Genomic DNA, 18,618 nt, shown 5'->3' on the forward strand with positions numbered 1-18,618 from the left:
CTTGAGCCATTTCGTCTCTGTCGCCTTGTTAAACTTCAAAGTTCAAAGCAGAGGTACAATGCATCGGTGTTAATCCGTGAATTTTGATCTGTTCCTTGTAAATGTTGTTGAAAATCACTTATTCATTTGCAGTGATCCTAGCATGAGAACGCAAAGAACTTCTTTGTGTAATGTAGACATTTTATCACAGGAAGATGTATAACAGTATAACACAATGATTATCTGACAGTAGAAAATAATATCAAATGTTTCAAACTTATAAAAATATTTGTCAGATCTAGCATATTTAATTGTACCAGGAGGAAGAGTGTTAATAATTTAAAATAGCCAGCACCTTATATTATCGTCTGGGATACTATGGTGTACAAACCTTTGTCAATTTTAAGGGAGAAGAGTGTCAATAATTTAAAATAGCCANTACAGGGAGAAGAGTGTCAATAATTTAAAACAGCCAGAACCTTATCGTGGGATACTATGGTGTACAAACGTTTGTCAATATTCAGGGAGAAGAGTGTCAAAAAATTAAAATAGCCAGCACCTTATCGTCTGGGATACGATGGTGTACACACGTTTGTCAATAATCCCTTAGCATATACACGGAGGTCATTATGATGTTAACCAAGTAATGCTGTCTCTTTATTTGTCAACAGAGGACCAATATGTAACACCACCATTGTTGAAGAACGGGTCAATTCCATTGTTTGTGGGCTGAAAAGGATATTCGGCGGAAATTGTAAAAAGTAAGTAAACGTTTATATTGATATTTCTACTAACACTTTTCATTGTTCGATTGCATTATCTCTATTAAACCATGATATTTTACCCCATTATGATATATTACTTAAATTATAACATGATATTGTATTTCTATTACATTATGATATATTACTTAAATTATGACATGATATTGTATTTCTAGTACATTATGATATATTACTTAAATTATAACATGATATTGTATTTCTAGTACATAATGATATATAACTTAAATTATAACATGATATCGTATTTCTAGTACATTATGATATATGACGTTATTATAACATGATATGCTTATATAACTATTATAAAACGTTTTATCTCTACAGTAACATGATATATGCCATGCCTTTGTTATTAATTATTTGTTCGATGTATGCTTATGAGGGAATGTCTCCACAAAGATGATACCAATATTGGTATGGTGCTATATTATTATCATTATACCAAGCCGTTTTTATTGAATTCCGATATCATAGTCAGTAATAAAGATACAATGTATATTTATTATACAATCCATTGTCTCCGTTATCTATATTCAAATGGTTCTCCAATATTTTACAGGATAAAAACCAAACAAGTTTGTGGTAAGTATAATTTATCTTTCATGGGGGGGAAATCAATAATACAATTGTATGTGGTATTTAAATCTTAACTCTGTACTTCATTATTCTAGAGGAAAGTATAAAATTGGACAATTGTTCCTTATTCGTTTTCCGGAGTGATATATAACTTTTTGACTTTCTAACTTAATTTTCCCCGAGAGGGTAGACATTAACAAGAAACCAACTAAAGTGGACGCCGGTGCCAAACTTTTGATGTATTCCACATACCGGAAGTACCACAGAGATCGTTTACACCTTTTTTTTAGCCAAAGTGCACGAGCAACAAACATATGTACCACTTGTTGGAATGGTCTCTTTTGCGTTCTAACATATTACATGAAGGTGTTTCGTAGTTTCCGTTGCTCTTGAAAGTCGTCCTGTATTTGAAAATTCCGTGGCGTTAGCACATCTTCCCGTTAGATATACATGTATACATCACATTTCAATCTGAAATATGGAAATGTTTGCTAGATTGTAGTTACGCTTAGAACTCAGTAAAATCCTATCGGTCGTGTTAATACATGTATAAATGTGATATACTTGTGTTCACCGTTATAAACCGTGACAGTCTTTATGTCTCAAACACTGATGTCTGAAGTCTAGCACAGCGGCGGTTTCTCGGATATACGATGTTAAATGTCAATCTTCATAATTGTAGCGATCAATGTATAAGATACACATTTTGTCAAATGTTAGATTTCTGTTTTGGGGTAATATAGCTCAGAATGATTTCTGTCGTGCAGTATAAGTACAGAATATTACACCAGATAAACTAATTCTATATAATGTCCGCTTGTTGGCCTATGTTTATTTGAGTTTTTATTTCATTGTAATCTTCTGAGTTTCAGTATACTCGTGATATAACCAATCCACGAATTCGCTGTTTCTTCTGATATAATTGGTTTAAAAAAATAATATCTATGAAGACTCGCAAGTTTAAAAACCGCAAAATATGATCAGGATAAATATTGCAAATGTTTAAACTAACGTAATAACCGGGATATGAAGTTCATATTGTCTCGTTGTCAGTTTTCCCTCCAACAACGACTACACTCCCAACAACAACCTCGACCACTACAACCTCCCCAACAACAACGTCACCAAGCCCTACGACAACCAAACCGACGACAACAGAAGCCCCGGCCACTACTACTACAGATCCGACCAGTGCTATCGACTGTTCCCTGGATACGTTCTTTCCTGACAAAGATCAAACCAAATACTTCCAGTGTCAGGGCAATATCCCAACACTCGTCACGTGTCCGGTCACCAGAAGTACCAACGGCGGACCAGACCGTGAACAAGTGTGGGACCAACACTCGCGCTCATGTATGACTACTCCCGCGGGTAAGTGATTTTATCCTTTTTCATTTTAGTGATATGGTCATTCCTTCCTTTAAGTTATTTGGCCCTTCCAACTGGTGAGTAATACTTTCCTTCAAAACTGTAAATGGCCACTCCTTCCTTTCAAGCGATATGGACTTTTATAGTGGTGCGTGATATGTTTTTCACACACAGAAGAGACATGCACTTTTCTCGATACAAACTACATTGACCAACAGTTATACCGGTAATTTGTAATAAAGACCTTATTGTTGTTTATTAATTATGATTTAATTTGTCGTTTGATGATTACGTGAGGACATGTTATTGTTTACGAGATGTTTAAGACCGTTACCTTGCTGAGAGAACTGTAGCCTCACATGAAAAGTTTACGCTACTCTTTGGGTTGTCACTTTAACGTCGGCGCAAGCCTATGCATTGCCTTTACTCTCACGGTAGAATACATTTCATTTCGTTTTAAGTATCAAACGGGGTGTTTCCTGAACGCATACATCTTTAAAACAATAGATAGAAACATCAGAGGGAGGGTAATTATAGTTGGTATCAAACATATAACACTACAATACAAAACCTCTTAAATCCTGCTAACAGTTAACGTTTTGTTTGTTTGTTTGTCTTTAAATCAGGCACGGCAAGCTGTCGCGAGCCTACAGGACGTCAGCCCGGCCTCTACTGTAACATGTACATTGACTGCCAGAACGGCGTGCTGTCTAAGATTCGGTGCGAGACTGGGTTCTTTTATAACCACGCAAAGAGGGACTGTACAATGAACTCCACATGTACCGAAGTGTAAACACTAGGTAATCGGCGATTTGTTATTTCATTAATTTTTAATGTTAGACAAGCTGGCCTTAAAAGTAGATTGTAGTCAAAGCAGACACGTCGAGTGATCTCCCATGTGACGTACATCATAGATGTCGCCACATATATATTCAGTTTCTGATTCGATGATTTATTATATATCATATGTTGTATATTGATGATTTGTTGAAGGTATCCTCGGTTTCAGAATAGAGGTATTATTACTTTGTACATATATCGATGTGTATGCTTATGACGAAGTTGTCAAGGACAATTGTTTGAGCACTAAAGCAACTGGATCACCAGTATGCTAATAGAAACCAGTCACGTGTCTACAAACACAAATCACGTGTCAAAAGAAAAACTACAAACAGGCAAGTGATCATAGAAAACAATCACGAGATGTGGTTGATTGTGTTTTTTTCAAAAACATGAACATAAAACAAATTCGAAATTGGTACAGAATGCCAAAAATGAACTACAGCTGTGTTGCCCTTCTAGGAACCACGGGTATGCTACATTGTAGAGGCCAAAAAATGTGAAAATTTGAATCTGTCTAAGTGACCGTTCAATCAGAAGGGGAATGCGTAAAACACCTAAATTATATAAAAAATAAATGTTTATAGAAATACTGTTTAACTTCAAATTAACACTGATTAATGTGTGTATATCACGAACCGTGCCATCTTTAGAAGAGGTCATTGTGGCCATCAAGTCTACGGTCATTTGTAACGTACATACGGGCATCCATCCTGTCACTGACCATGTACGACGCTGCTGAACTAGTGAGTGCATCCAAGGGTTTAACCGCATATTTCATACCCAGGAAACAGGAAATAAGTGCTATCAATGCATAAATATACCCCCCAAAAAGATTTGCGCGGCCATACTGACTACTTTGTTGTATATGGACACGTTTTACGGGAATGAAACTCTGTGTGTCTCGGTTGCTGTTTGTATTCAGCGCCATGATATTTTAACTCGAAGACTGCTGAATATATCACATGGTCCGTCCTTGTAAAGCACTCAACCACCGAGTAACGTTGGGTAATCGTCGCGGTACTATAATCACTATTCGTGTTAGGTTATGTGACCTACTCACCTGTCAGTTTCAAGCACCGGCTATGGAAAGTCGGAATCAAACTTTATTTTGTCTGTTCCTAGATGTGTCTGCTGAATTTCTGTGCAACCCTCTTTGCTTGTCTCGTTTTTAAGGTCTTTAATCTCCCTGTTTAGCTACTTTGCCGTCTCCGTCATGAAGGACTACAGTTCGCTTCTTCTCAGAGAGACTTAATATATGCAATACAAACGGGACGTAGAATTATAATGAGGGTATTATACGCAGTTATCAAATGTGTTAACAGACACTTATAATTACTGTTATTAAGAGAAAGTGTAGTGACATTTTTTCTGAAAATGACACCTTTTATGATATTTTTTAACAGTGATTTTTACCAATAGAATCCATTTAACGATATAGGTTTTCAAGAATCTCACAATATGTCTTTGATTTACTGTAATAAATATGGTGGAACGAAAAAACGTTTTTGTTTATCAAAGATAACTCCAGTATTTTGCATTAACTTCATGACGAACACCAGTAATATAAATAAAGTAATTGCAGATGCAGAATATATGAAAAGTATATAAAACCTTATTTTTCTACACGGTGTTAGCTGTTGGATGATCATGTGTATACCATGCTTAGACCTTATTAGTACATAGCGTGATCAGTTGACAGATAAAACTACTTCTATTCAGGGAAAAAATGGAAAAGAAGAAAACATGTCTTCAATAAGATTCATCAGCTTGTCATAGCTTTATAAAGAGACCAGTCGGTCTTGAAACGTTGCGACACGTTTAATATATACATTGTGTATTGATAACTTTGATATCAAGAAAACATGTCGTTTTACATTTGAAATTCAGAAAAGTAGCTATGCTCAAGTGACAGTGATACTGTAAAATCATAAATTTTCGTGGGACATTATATTTCGTTTATTTCGTGGATAACAAAAATCCACGAGAATAAATACCCACGAAAAAATATATGGTAAGTAAGGTGGGGGGAAATCAGAAATCATCGAAATACAATGTCATTGAAACAGGCTAGTATATGAAAACCACGAAATTTCAATCCCACGAAAATTGATGATTTTTCAGTATTGACTTTTGATATATCCCACTTCTACATGAATCCAGAACTCTATGTTTGTCGTTAAACAAAACACTCATTAGTATCGGTCAAGTCAACGCATTCTGTATCTCTTCCATTTCAGGTGAATATGCTGTATCGCAGAAGACGAATAAAAATATGATGATCTGGGCAGGATAATCTAAACCTAGGCAGGATAACCAGAATTCGGACAGGGTTGCCTTGATCCAGGGTTAATTTAATCCGGGCTGAATAACCTAAGTCTAGGTACACTTCAATCCGGGCTGGACAGCCTCGATCTGATAGCTAACAAAGCTGACTGATGACTCTTCTTGAGAGAGCCAATTACGAAACCGCAGTAGCTCTTTAAATTACGACCTTTTTAAAGCCCACCTTCGAGACAACTCTACTTGCGACTGCGGAAATGACTCGGAAGACTCTTCCCATTTCTTACTAAATTGTAAAAAATTTGACCAATCCCGTAATATAATGCTCCAATCCCTCGATTGGTATAACGAGATCACTGTTGAACACCTTCTCTTCGGAGATGCAAACCTTGACTACAATCTAAACATTCAAATTTGTAGGTCTGTACAACTGTTCATTTTAAGCTCCAAACGGTTTAACATGTAATACCCAATAGTCTTATTGAATAACCAGGATACCTATTTCGACTATTCTCATCTGTCTCTCCCCTCCACCTCCTCTCTTATTCCAGCCCCTCTCCCTTTTTCCAACACCAACGATCTCTGTGTACTAACTTCAATCTTAGCGTCCATCAATATCATAACCGTTTCCATATGACAAAGAGTGCGTGTTCGGTTTTCCTAATCTAGTCGGCTAAGTATGTAAGGCAGGAATTCACAAAAGGACTTGGAGTGACACAGGAGAAAGGCAAATGCGGCACGGAATGTGATTGAACTTTAGAAAAGCAGAAGGACATGTATGTATAGATTAGTTATACTGCTTACGCCGACTTGATTGGGAAAATCACGCACGCGATCTCAAGTAAACTCTCCGAATACATATTTAAAAACTATACGTTGGTGTCCCTAATCCTATCATTACCTCTTTTGCTGTTACCCATCTTTAACATCTTATATATATATACATATATGAATTGTATTAGGTTATTACGTGACTCATTAATTTTGTATATATATTTTCTGTTACGGAAAGGACGTAAGTAAGTTGCAATAACTTTTGTCCAATCCATTTGTCTTTTGTTGCAATAAAATTGATTTAAACTAAAACTCTTCTTGGATACACGTATCACGTGATACAACTGTCAGCGGAGAAATACATCCACGTGGACATCTGGCATGAAGGGAATAATACCTCAAGTATAATCTCGCTCTAAACGTCTTTTACATTCGCACTTATCTACAGTTCTACGATATTTCAGGCGAAGATTCTGTGGTCTAAATCTTAAGTAGTTTTCTTTTATATTTGATGATTAAAAAAATAGAAGTTTATAACATTTACAGATTATTAACTAGGAATATTAACAAGGACTTTATCTAGTACGTGAAATCTACGTCACTGCTAATACATATGTGAAACCTGCATCACTGATATTTTGTCGTGTAGCACCGTCATTACTGTTATATGTCACACATTCAGAGCAATCGGTATATAAAAAATACTGAATAAATAAGTTTAACTTCTGAGAACTGAAAACCCATTCAGGTTAGAGAATAATGAATTGGAAGAATTTAGAATTACTTCTGTGGTAAATGTCTATAAAATGTTACAAATTTACAGCAGCTGATTTGAAAGTTTCTCTGTATATCGTTATGTTTAATTAGTAACTACAAAATTATTTATGACACTTTCTGTATTGATTCACATGCTAGTATAACCGTTAGGGAGAATATTTATTGTACAATGTACGTATACCTTACCATATGTCTTAAAACACATTTATACATTTTTTGTGACATAAATGTAATTATCCATCGTTTTGATTTTGCTATTGTGTCATTTTGTCTCTATTAATATGAAATATATTGTGTTCTTCATTTGGAGGAAATACAGATAATAAGAGTAATAGTTACCAATTACATGAACCTTCTGGTAAGTTTTAGTATTTCGTTCCGTTTCGTTTCGATACTTCATGATTCAGAAAGTTCGAGAGTTTGGTCATTTGTAATTTGTCTTACATTATAGAAGACAAATCTGTATGTCGCTAACGAAAACTTAGATTAGCGAATAAGACGCATCGGGCTACCAGCAAATCTCAAAACTAGAATTGACTCTTGAATTTAACGAACGTGTATGATACTAACAAATACAGGGAAATATTTGCACTAATTAGATATAACGATATATTTTTTAAAGCTTTGCCGTCAAACTGTATAGTGAAAAAATCTATAAGTTTAAAAATAAACTTGGAGACGGATTACTAGTCCAATACCGTAATGACAATGCTATATACTGTGTAGTAACGACGACAAAGCAACGCGGTTTGTTCTAGTCAGTGATCGTAACTCCTTTAATTGATTTCATTAAGAGAAGTTGGCTTCGTATGCGATGGAGTAGTGAGGATAGCAAGAAACATAACTAGCTTGCTTATTGGAAGGAAACCGCATGTAGTTTTTTCATCTTAAATATACTTGCAAATGGCATACCTGCAGAATGTACGTTACCTGCAATTTGAACGCCTCATGAAGCAGTATAGGTATCGAATAAGCAGTTATAGCCAGCACTTATCGCTCTACGGGAGCTAACCCGTACAAAAGTTTTCACGAAATGAAGCTATATGAATTCTTAAGGATTCATGTGTATACCAATACTTACTGAGGCAGGTTAAACGTGTACTTAGGTATACATTTAAGAAAAAAATACTAGAATGTTTATGCATACGAAGCCCGGACCTTTTGATTTTCGTTATGCGTCCCTTTTTAGTCGGTACCTGAAAGCACTAACAGGATCGATGTTGTATCCTTATTTCCGCTAGTCCGTACATCGGTAACAAAACATACTTTCTTGTGTGTTCCATCAGTTTGACATACAGTTGACGAATAAGAATTTAAAACGTTTCGTCTCTGTATTCTTGTTTTTATTGTAACCATAACAGATCCTCGTCACTTATCACCACGGCACGAGACTTTACCGTGATTTTATTTGTAGTTAAATAGGTTATAACTGATCGACCTTTAGTATGTTAGTTTTTAGGTTGACTGTAATATATCTAAATACCTGTTTACGTTTTTTAAGAACAGTGGCTATCTTTCCGAAACTTCAGCTCAAACTATGCCCCTTTTTACACAACAACATAAAGCAGAAAAATGCTCACACAAACAGTTGCTCCGAAATAAACAACCCATGTATAAATCAATAATTGTTTGGCCTTTTTGTATTTATTCAAACTTGTTAAGTTGTCATGTAAAAGACTATCAAACCGTCGAAAATTCACGCGCACAGTCATACATGTCGGGCCTTCTTCCAAACGAAAAGACTGAGCTCAGTGTTCCGGGTGGACCCCATCAACACTTCCATGGCGCAAAGTCCATGATGTTTGCCAATGGTGTCGGGTGCTGGACCCACTCTAAGGCCTGCATCTGTGACACTAGCCAGACATCCTAACGAAGGAGGAAAAAATCTAATAAAATCAATATATTCCAGACATGTATTTCTTTACATAAGAGCTCAATCTAACAATTTAAAAAATATATCGAAATACCTTAGGCTCAGTTGTTTATTTGATAACACGTTTTATGAGGAAATAAAAAAATACATATTTTACATGTATCCCTGTATCAAGAACCACGTGTTATTTAAATTTTAAAGAGAGTGATAACATATACACAAAGAAAGCTATGTCAGGTAGCATATGCAAGTCTCATTAAGATGATTACAGACACATACATGTATATATGGTCAGGTTATGCCAGTCCTGTCCTCTGTAGTCGGAAACCTTAACCAAAGGGAGATAATTACATTATATGGTATCGCTATCTTGCGGTCGGTAATCTTACATTATCCAGTGGCGGATCCAGAGGGGTTTTTTGGGCTTCAGGAAACCCCCCACCCTGAGAATTTTCCAGATAGGTCTCTGGATCCGCCACTGATTATCGGAAGATAACTTACATAGTGTGATGTGATATTGGTGAGGAATAGGTTTAGTCCTGCCCTCTTGTAACCGGATAACACTCAGGGGAGATAACATGCATTGTGTGCTGTGCGATTGGAGAGGAATAGGACCAGTACTGTTCTCTTGTGGCCAATAATCTTACATGATCGGAAGACACTTACATTATGTGCTGTGCGATTGGAGAGGAATAGGATCAGTCCCGCCCTGTTTTAACCGGTAAACATCCAGGGGAAATAATTTACTTTATGTGCCGTGATAATGGTCGGGAATTGGATCAGTCCTGATTTCTTGTAACTGGCATCCATTCAGGGGAGATAATTACATTGGCTGATGTAATAATGGTGGGGAATTGGATCAGTCCTGCCCTCTTGTAACCGGTAAACACTCAGGGGAGATAACTTACATGGTGTGCCGTGATATTGGTGAGGAACTGAATCAGTCCGGCCTTTTTGTAGTCGGTGACCATCCATTCCGGGGTAATGACCATAGTGTACGGAGCTCTGTCCCCAAGGTAATGGTCCAAGAACCTATCAACAATACCGTTACACTAGTAAACTATATGTTATATAAACCTACATGTACAATATCAGCTGCAATATATCTATCCTTCCGACCGATAAAATGGAAAACCTTTTACGAAAATACGTTTTTTTACACTCTTCAAGTGGAGCAATCATTTTGTAGGAAGTCACCAGTCCTACCCACTAAGATCTAACACTGACTCTCNCTATTGGTTCCAACCATTGCCCAGATTCTATCACTGGCCAGAGATCATTACATACACTGTAGATATTTGTATCATATGAATACCGTGTTATGCAGAGTCATAAAGCCATCACATAAATTATGTTTATGTAACATGTGTAATATCACTCCGGAAATGACGTCACAATCGAATAGGAACAATCAATGTGACGTCATGTCATTGTGAAGCTGACACACTTTTCATCGTTGCAGAGGCGGCCAAGTGCAAAATATTCGTTTAAGATCACAATTGTACAGTTTACTTTGTATCATATGATAAACAGAATCTCTCGTTCGTTTCCCTTCATATTAGAAATTATGATACTCGTTTTGAATTTTTCATATTGATTATTGTATCAAAAATCTAATATGAAGGGAAACTAATGGCAGATCATCTATGTACCAGCCTTGCCCCCATCCCAATCACGCTCCTCCAAACATGGCCTCATACCTACAACTGACGTCTGACACCTCGTCCCCGCCCCTATCACGCTCCTCCACTCAATACCTACTACTTTCGTCTGACCAGCTTCGTCCCCACCCTATCACTCCCTACACTTCCACCCTCACACCTACAGCTGACGTCTGACCTTTCTCGTCCCCACCCCAATCACGCTCCTCCACTCACTACCTACTAGTTCCGTCTGACCAGCCTCGTCCCCACCCCATCAATACCCTACACTTCAGCCCCCAGCCATGTTACTCACGCCTCGTTTAGGATGTCAAACGCTTGACCTTCTGTTTTCACGTTTGGGCAGGCGTCCGGTACAGCACATACGGTACCGTTATACTTATAGGCGGCCAGCATCACCTGCCATTGTCCTGCGATAAGATCGTAAATAAAGATGAATAGGCAATCGAATGGAACATTGGCATCGGTAGATACAAGGCAGAAACTTCAATGTTAGAATTGATTTGCGGTCTTCTTAAAAAGTGTTAATATATGTTGCTTTAATAAGTTAGTCAAAAATTAGTTTCATTCAAACTGAATATTCATTTTTATCAGTAAATCATTTCCCCCGAAACCATAAAGACATCGCTCACCTAAAATCAACAGAAATGTATAAGGCTCATTATGGATACAATTTACTAATTAAGTTCAACAAAATCAACCTATTAGACAATAATACACGTCCAGCATGTATCAATTATTGAAGGGTGGTTTACACGTGGTCTATTGAAGGTGGTTAACACGTGGTGATTGAAGGGTGGTTCACTATGGGTGATTGAAAGGTGATTAACACGTGGTGATTGAAGGGTTAGTAACACGTGGTGATTGAAGGATGGTTAACACGTTGTGATTGAAGGGTTAGTAGCACGTGGTGATTGAAGGGTTAGTAACACGTGGTGATTGAAGGGTTAGTAACAAGTGGTGATTGAAGGGTTAGTAACATGTGGTGATTGATGGGTTAGTAACATGTGGTGATTGAATGGTGGTTAACACGTGGTGATTGAAGGGTGATTAACACGTGGTGATTGAAGGGTTCTTATTAAGTGGTGATTGAAGGGTTAGTAACACGTGGTGATTGAAGGGTTAGTAACATAGTAGCACGTGGTGATTGAAGGGTTCTTATTATGTGGTGATTGAAGGGTTAGTAACAGGTGGTGATTGAAGGGTTAGTAACGCGTGGTGATTGAAGGGTGGTTAACTCTGGGTGATTGAAGGGTGATTAACACGTGGTGATTGAAGGGTGATTAACACGTGGTGATTGAAGGATGGTCAATAAGTGGTGATTGAAGGTGGTTAACACATGGTGATTGAAGGGTTAGTAACATAGTAACACGTGGTGATTGAAGGGTGGTTAACTCTGGGTGATTGAAAGGTGATTAACACGTGGTGATTGAAGGGTTAGTAACACGTGGTGATTAAAGGGTTGTTAACACGTGGTGATTGAAGGGTTAGTAACACGTGGTGATTGAAGGGTTAGTAACATGTGGTGATTGAAGGGTTAGTAACATGTGGTGATTGAAAGGTGATTAACACGTGGTGATTGAAGGGTTAGCAACACTTGGTGATTGAAGGGTTAGGAACACGTGGTTATTGAAGGGTGGTTCACACGTGGTAATTGAAGAATGGTTAACACTTGGTGATTAAATAGTGGTTAACACGGGGTGATTGAAGGGTGGTTTACACGTTGATTTAAAAATTGATTATCACGTGGTGATTAAAGAGTTGTTAACACATGGTGATTGAAGGGGGTTTAACACGTGGTGTTTGAAGGGGGTTTAACACGTGGTGTTTGAAGAGTGGTTAACACGTGGTGATTGAAGGATTGTTAACACGTGGTGATTGAAGAATGGTTAAGACGTGGCGATTGAATGGTGGCTAACACGTGGTAAATGAAACATACTCTTTCCTGCCAAGAGTTGTAGGATAGAAAATTCCCACCTTCCTGATTTCCAAATTGTGGCAAAACCCTCAGCAAGACGACGGTTTCAGCAAGTTTAAAAATCCCTACGCTGGGATTTCCCTATCCTACACCCTGTGTACAAAAGACGGCAAACTAAACAGCGACATCTTTTTCAAAACATAAGTAACGCCAGTAAAACTGTTATTATCTGTAGTACCTGTACTTATGTGTTTGATATACACAGAGGTTTGATTGGTGGATTAAACATCCATGCTCCGGTTATAACCGAGTTCTGGGCAGGAAACAAAATCCCGCGCCACTTATAGAAAACTCAATTATTTTAACCAATCCAATGCATCGTTATACTAAAGTATGATGCTATTGAGAGCTTAAAGGGAATGGTCGGGGCAAAAATTACAAAATAAATTCTAAATGCGTTCTCTGGCCTTCCAAAAGTTATACCACGGCAATATGATGGTCGAGTTCTGCTTGCAATGTCAAGTTTTGACCACTGAAATCTCGGGGAAGCCCCGCGTAAATGTTAGCGCAGATCTATTTATATATGTCACGTGGTTGTTTCGAAAGTGAGGCAGTGAAGATAACAACAATAGCACGCCGTCATGTGCCATGTCGGACTCAACTAGCGGACAAGACAGCAATACTCTACGTAAATAATTGTTTTTAAAGTTCACGTATGATGCAAGTGTAGTATTCCTACCTTTATGTTGTTGTTATATATAACGGTATTGATACCTCGTGCCTGTCATGACTTTTGTATGCATCTTTTTTTTTCGCCGCGATGTTAACATTTGGCCTTGTTGATGACGCGCGTGCGATAAAATTACATCACTGATCTGGGTCAATTGAGAGTTTTAGACTGTCAGGTGACGATTTAGGATTTCTTTAATATAATTATAATGTTTACTCTTAGGGAGTGAATTTCAGCAAAATTTGTATCGGTATATTTCATAAGAAGGTATTTTAAACGTGTGTATGCCATTTTAGCAAATATGACATAGTCATTTATTCCCCGACCAGCCCCTGTAAAGAGCACTGTTGCTATAATAAACGACATGAACCTACCGGGAAATGCTTGGTAAACACTCTTTCCAATGTTGCACTTGAATAGCCCGTAGTCGTAATCGTAGGTAAAGGGCCACTTTAAGGTCCCGGGGGTCACATAATTTGACGTCACACAGCTGGAGTCGTACATCATACCATTATTCGCTATGCCTGTAAATATCGACATCTCCTGGTTTATCTTTTTAACTACATGCATCTACTGTTGTGGACATACTACTGTGGGAAGGGAGGTAAGCGATTCCGGAATTCCGGATAGCGTATACGCGTACACCGCTGTTCGTTTAAATATGTAATTTTATCATACCCTGATCGGGGTTACGAATATGATTTGAATAAAAAACATAGTCTCGTTCAACCAGACGCTTGATCACTTGTAATTCAAGAGTCTCTCTATTCGGCGTAGCTTGCGCAGGCAACAAGAGTCTGGTTGAACGAGACTATAAAAAACATGGAAGTCGAAGCAGCGGTTTTGTCAACAGTTTTTGGATTACCGGGATTATGAATCCCACATACATTATACTATGATAATCAAATAATCCGTAATAGATAGTTATCTTGTTATTGTCCGAGTGCATATTCTTTCTGATATTTTAAAGGGCATTATATTGACATTTTAGAGAGATAAATAAGAAGATAACTAGATCACATATGAGCAAAAATCGAACTGTAATTACCAAGAAAAGATTTCCAATTTGCCAAAACAAATTTTTAAAAAATTGTCAAGGGGTTAAATTGTTTGAGAAACAAATCTAATTGAGCGACATCAGCGTTGAAACCCCTGCATATTCAAGGAAGACACCGAATCCACAGTCTGATTAAAATAATGTCCTCCATTCTCTACGGATCACGTTAGGTGATACGTAAAGAATGAAGGATATGATTTTAATCAGATTGCCGAATCCAAAAGGAAGTAATTCGTATCAAAGAGTTGTATTTCCTCCACAAATTGGTACTTACCCAATAATCTCCATTATTCGGAGGCATTGACGCTCTTTTTAAATCAAACAATGTGGTATGTTTACGTCTACACTGTGTTAGGTGTCATGGCGCTTGTTCAGCTTGTATAGTGTTTAAGAAACAATGATATCCTTAGCTCAGAAAACCTTGGTGCCCAATATTTCACTGGTATACTGAATTATTTTCCGTTTTGCTTCCATTTTTTTTAAATAGTGGTGTCAATTATAGCACGTGCATGCTTTGTTTTGAACAATGGTGCTAAGTTTGAAATGCCCTGATAGTGAATATTTCAATTTTACTTCGTTCTGAGCCGTGGGCCTTAGCTCTTAAATCCAGCGATCCCTCATATTACACTGTTTTACTGTGTTAGGGCCATTGTGCTTCGTTAAAAAAAAATATGTGATGACTAATATTACACTTAGCTCAAAACGACATGGCTCCTGATATGTCACATGACAGTATTATTGTCTCACCTATGTATTCGTCTGTCCCTCCGAATGACAGGAAAGGGGCCCGCACACCGACGACAGTGTTGGCAGGAATTCCGGAAACACCTAGTTTAATCTTCATGTCTGTAAAATTAAACATTTCAACCTGAGTTATCCCAATATTTTCATGAACTTAAGAAAATACAAAGATCCCACAATGGAAGACATTTCTGGAAAATCGTTGGAAAATCGTGCTATAGCAAGAAAAACAAGATTGCTGTTATATGTTATAGATCAGATCTCCGCTGGGTACAGTGTACAGCCCTTTTATCTCGAAATTATTTGTGTATTTCACCTAGAAATCTCACTTAATCATATAGAAATAGATTTGATAAAGTTATATGTGTTGTCCACGTAAGACAAATAAATAACGTGTTTCTAACAATATTTTTTTTTAAATGTTGAAAAGCAATTTACGGTGAATTCCCGTGTATGCAACCTTATATCTGTACTACGGCCAACATATAATTAAAGGTACAAAAAAAACATATTGCAACGTGCGGGCGGTCCCCCACACAGCTACTGACCACGCTCGGTGGGGCTAAACTAGTGAGCGGGTCCACGGATTATGTCGAATGATTGGGACATTTAGCCAGTAAGGCAGTATTTTTCCCTCAAATTTCTTAGCCGTTACGATATCTTAAACAATGCAAAGAAAACTTTATTCATATTTCAATTGACAATGCATAAAAATCATAATACACTGTTGTTATTAACGATGATGTTAGTTTTGCGATAGGTGAGTTTAGTGATTAACATAGAGTGTAATACATCGTTCAGCTATTTTGTCACTAGCGCGAGTTATCTCCCCTCAATCATCAGTCACCTAGCTGTCATGCCATAAAAACAGTATTTTTTTCAAATATGGCTGTATAGAAACCTTGACGATTAATTACATCAAGAAGAAAAAGCTTGTTGAACTGTCATGAAAAAATGGCGATGAAATAAACAACAAAAAACAACAAGTGTTCTGAGTGAAAACAATTGCAACGGGGACCAAAATATGACCCCCCCGGACCTTCGGTCGTTGTACCAGAGACGTATACATCTCTGGTTGTACCGTCGCTTTACTAACTACTAACTATTGACCCAGTGTTGCAGTGTCAACCCAACAATTGAATTAGTTGTTTTAATTTATTGTTAATATTCTACAGTTCTTCCTTACAACAGTATATTCGCTAGGTGGTCGGGTGGTGCAGTAGATAGCTCACCTTCCTTTCACCAAGATGGCCAGGGTTCGATTCCACGATAGGACGTGGAAAGGTTTGTGGTCACCTGCGCGGCCACGAGAGTTTTCTCCGGGTACTAAGACCCCCTGCGCGCTAACATCCGGGCTAACAAGAGTGATTTATAAAAGTTGAAATAACTTGTTTCATAATTATTGTAAAATAAATAAAGTCAATATATTCGCCGGGTTTATATTTCTCTAATATTTTTCAGGTCTTTTTTATTTCAGTGAAATACCACTAAGAAAATTTAGCGACAATTTAACAGATAATGGTGCTATAACTATTCTTCCATGTGTTTCCCGACTTAAACTTACATTTTAACATGTTGATCCAGTCAGAAGAGTTCTGGGGAACCGTGTCATTGACGGAGTGTATCCCGATTTCGTGCCCCTGACTGGCATACTTGGACACTATGCTGTAATCCGTCCCTTTGTCTTCGATATAAAACGATACCCGTATGGTACAGTTGTTTGGATTTCGGAAATTTAACAAAGAATCGTACAGAGGCTTGATAGCGGAATTGAGATTGTTCTGCAACGTTAGAGTCACGATTTGAGGAGTTTGAAACGGTGAAATGTAGCCCGGTATACTACGGTCCGAGAAACACCGACAGTTAGGAAGAACACATGCCGTACTGTTACACAGATTCTGAGCCTGGACGACAAGGCTAGTAACCGCGCATACTGCCAATATATGTCCGACATACATTTTAGCTGTAATAATATTCCACCGAGTTTTCTTTATCATGGCGGCCCTGTCAGCTAGACACCGCCTTATCTATTTACCTATAAGTTAGCAACGTCAAACTGAACGACAGCAGACGGAAAAGTCAAAAAGATCAAACCCGAAGGTACAGATAAAGAAAAGAATTTTTATATTCATAATCAATTATATAATTACAGTTCGCACTTTCAGGGTAAGACACTCACTTTTTTGTGTTTCCTGATAAGGAAACACCGCGATCTACAACACGAAACATCAAAAGTAATTAACTGTATGGGACTACTGCCATAAAATTATGTTGAAATTTAAGGAAAATTTTGACAATATATCTTATTTAAAACAGTTTTCTTGATATTAAAAAGGAATCTTCTTATTTTATAATCATATTTTTCACAAGTCCAAAGGACCAGTTAGGTAAGGTGATTCATTAGTCCTTGCTGAAATCTACTAGTCAAGGACTAGCGGACTAGTCTTAGTGTCGACCCTTGACTTTTGATAATTATTTTATTAGATGAGCTATATGAATCACATATGTATGAAACATAGAAAACGGGTTAGTTGGCTCACTAGATAATTGTATCAAAACCTGATTAAAGTAATATATTATTCCAGGGGTGCAGAACACATAAGTGGGCGTAACCCCTGGAGTACGGAGGATGGTCGAAAGCACCCGGCACAGTTCCGGTCACATTATACTGACAAGGGTAAACCCATTGCTGTGATTACCTTGAATACCGAACGTTCAAAATAAAGAAGAATAGGAGCAGTTTGGTAATCAAGTATTACGACCAATGCAACTTACATGTTTGATAGAAGATATTGAAATATTTCATTGCATAAACGAAGCAAACGAATTGGGCAGAAGTTATCAAAACAGCACATGTACAAAGACCCTCTCCATTATACAATTTGTAAATCACATACTTTTGACCAAAACGAAACAGCTTCAGGCCGATGAGAGGGTTTATCGACTTCCTTAAATGCATGGTTAATAGGGAAGTCGATAAACCCTCTAATCGGTCTGAAGCTGTTTCGCTCTGTAACTCTACCGTGCTGTTTATTTGGCTCGGAATTGTGGTTTTCATTAAGTGTGAAGGATTGGTCACGGGTTGAAATAATTCAACATTTTTGTGCCAAAGTCATTCAATGTTTTCCCTTCAGAACACGTTCTGACATGGCACTTGGTATGTTGGGACTAACGTCACTGAAGGCGAAAGTAGAACAGTCTAAACTTCAATTCTTTGGTTCTTTGTGTCGTCTGAGATCTTCAGCTACTGTAAAAC

General features: G+C 37.6%; 2 protein-coding genes across 3 annotated transcripts in view; one reads left to right on the forward strand and one right to left on the reverse strand.

The window, feature by feature from the left end:
- LOC110458765 (integumentary mucin C.1-like) overlaps positions 1–5,990 on the forward strand; it is a 65,271-nt gene extending 59,281 nt beyond the window's left edge. For both annotated transcript variants that reach the window (XR_002463826.1, XM_021510669.1), the window contains exons 2-6: positions 651–740; positions 1,324–1,346; positions 2,394–2,711; positions 3,335–3,508; positions 5,789–5,990. Coding sequence is in view for 1 of the 2 variants with exons in the window: in XM_021510669.1 (XP_021366344.1) it covers positions 651–740; positions 1,324–1,346; positions 2,394–2,711; positions 3,335–3,501 (598 nt within the window). In the remaining variant the exon portion in view is untranslated. The remainder of the gene's footprint in view (positions 1–650; positions 741–1,323; positions 1,347–2,393; positions 2,712–3,334; positions 3,509–5,788) is intronic.
- A 3,039-nt stretch (positions 5,991–9,029) lies between these two features.
- Positions 9,030–17,420, reverse strand: LOC110458729. Its single transcript, XM_021510614.1, has 6 exons — positions 16,927–17,420; positions 15,369–15,467; positions 13,939–14,088; positions 11,212–11,326; positions 10,164–10,287; positions 9,030–9,248 (listed from the first exon to the last, which is right to left on the reverse strand). Exons 1-6 carry the CDS (start codon positions 17,357–17,359, stop codon positions 9,153–9,155), a joined length of 1,017 nt encoding a protein of 338 aa, XP_021366289.1. The 5' UTR covers positions 17,360–17,420; the 3' UTR covers positions 9,030–9,152.
- Positions 17,421–18,618: the final 1,198 nt, after the last annotated feature.

Source organism: Mizuhopecten yessoensis, unplaced genomic scaffold (assembly GCF_002113885.1).
Source record: "Mizuhopecten yessoensis strain PY_sf001 unplaced genomic scaffold, ASM211388v2 scaffold1259, whole genome shotgun sequence".
Classification (NCBI taxonomy): Eukaryota; Metazoa; Mollusca; class Bivalvia; order Pectinida; family Pectinidae; genus Mizuhopecten; species Mizuhopecten yessoensis.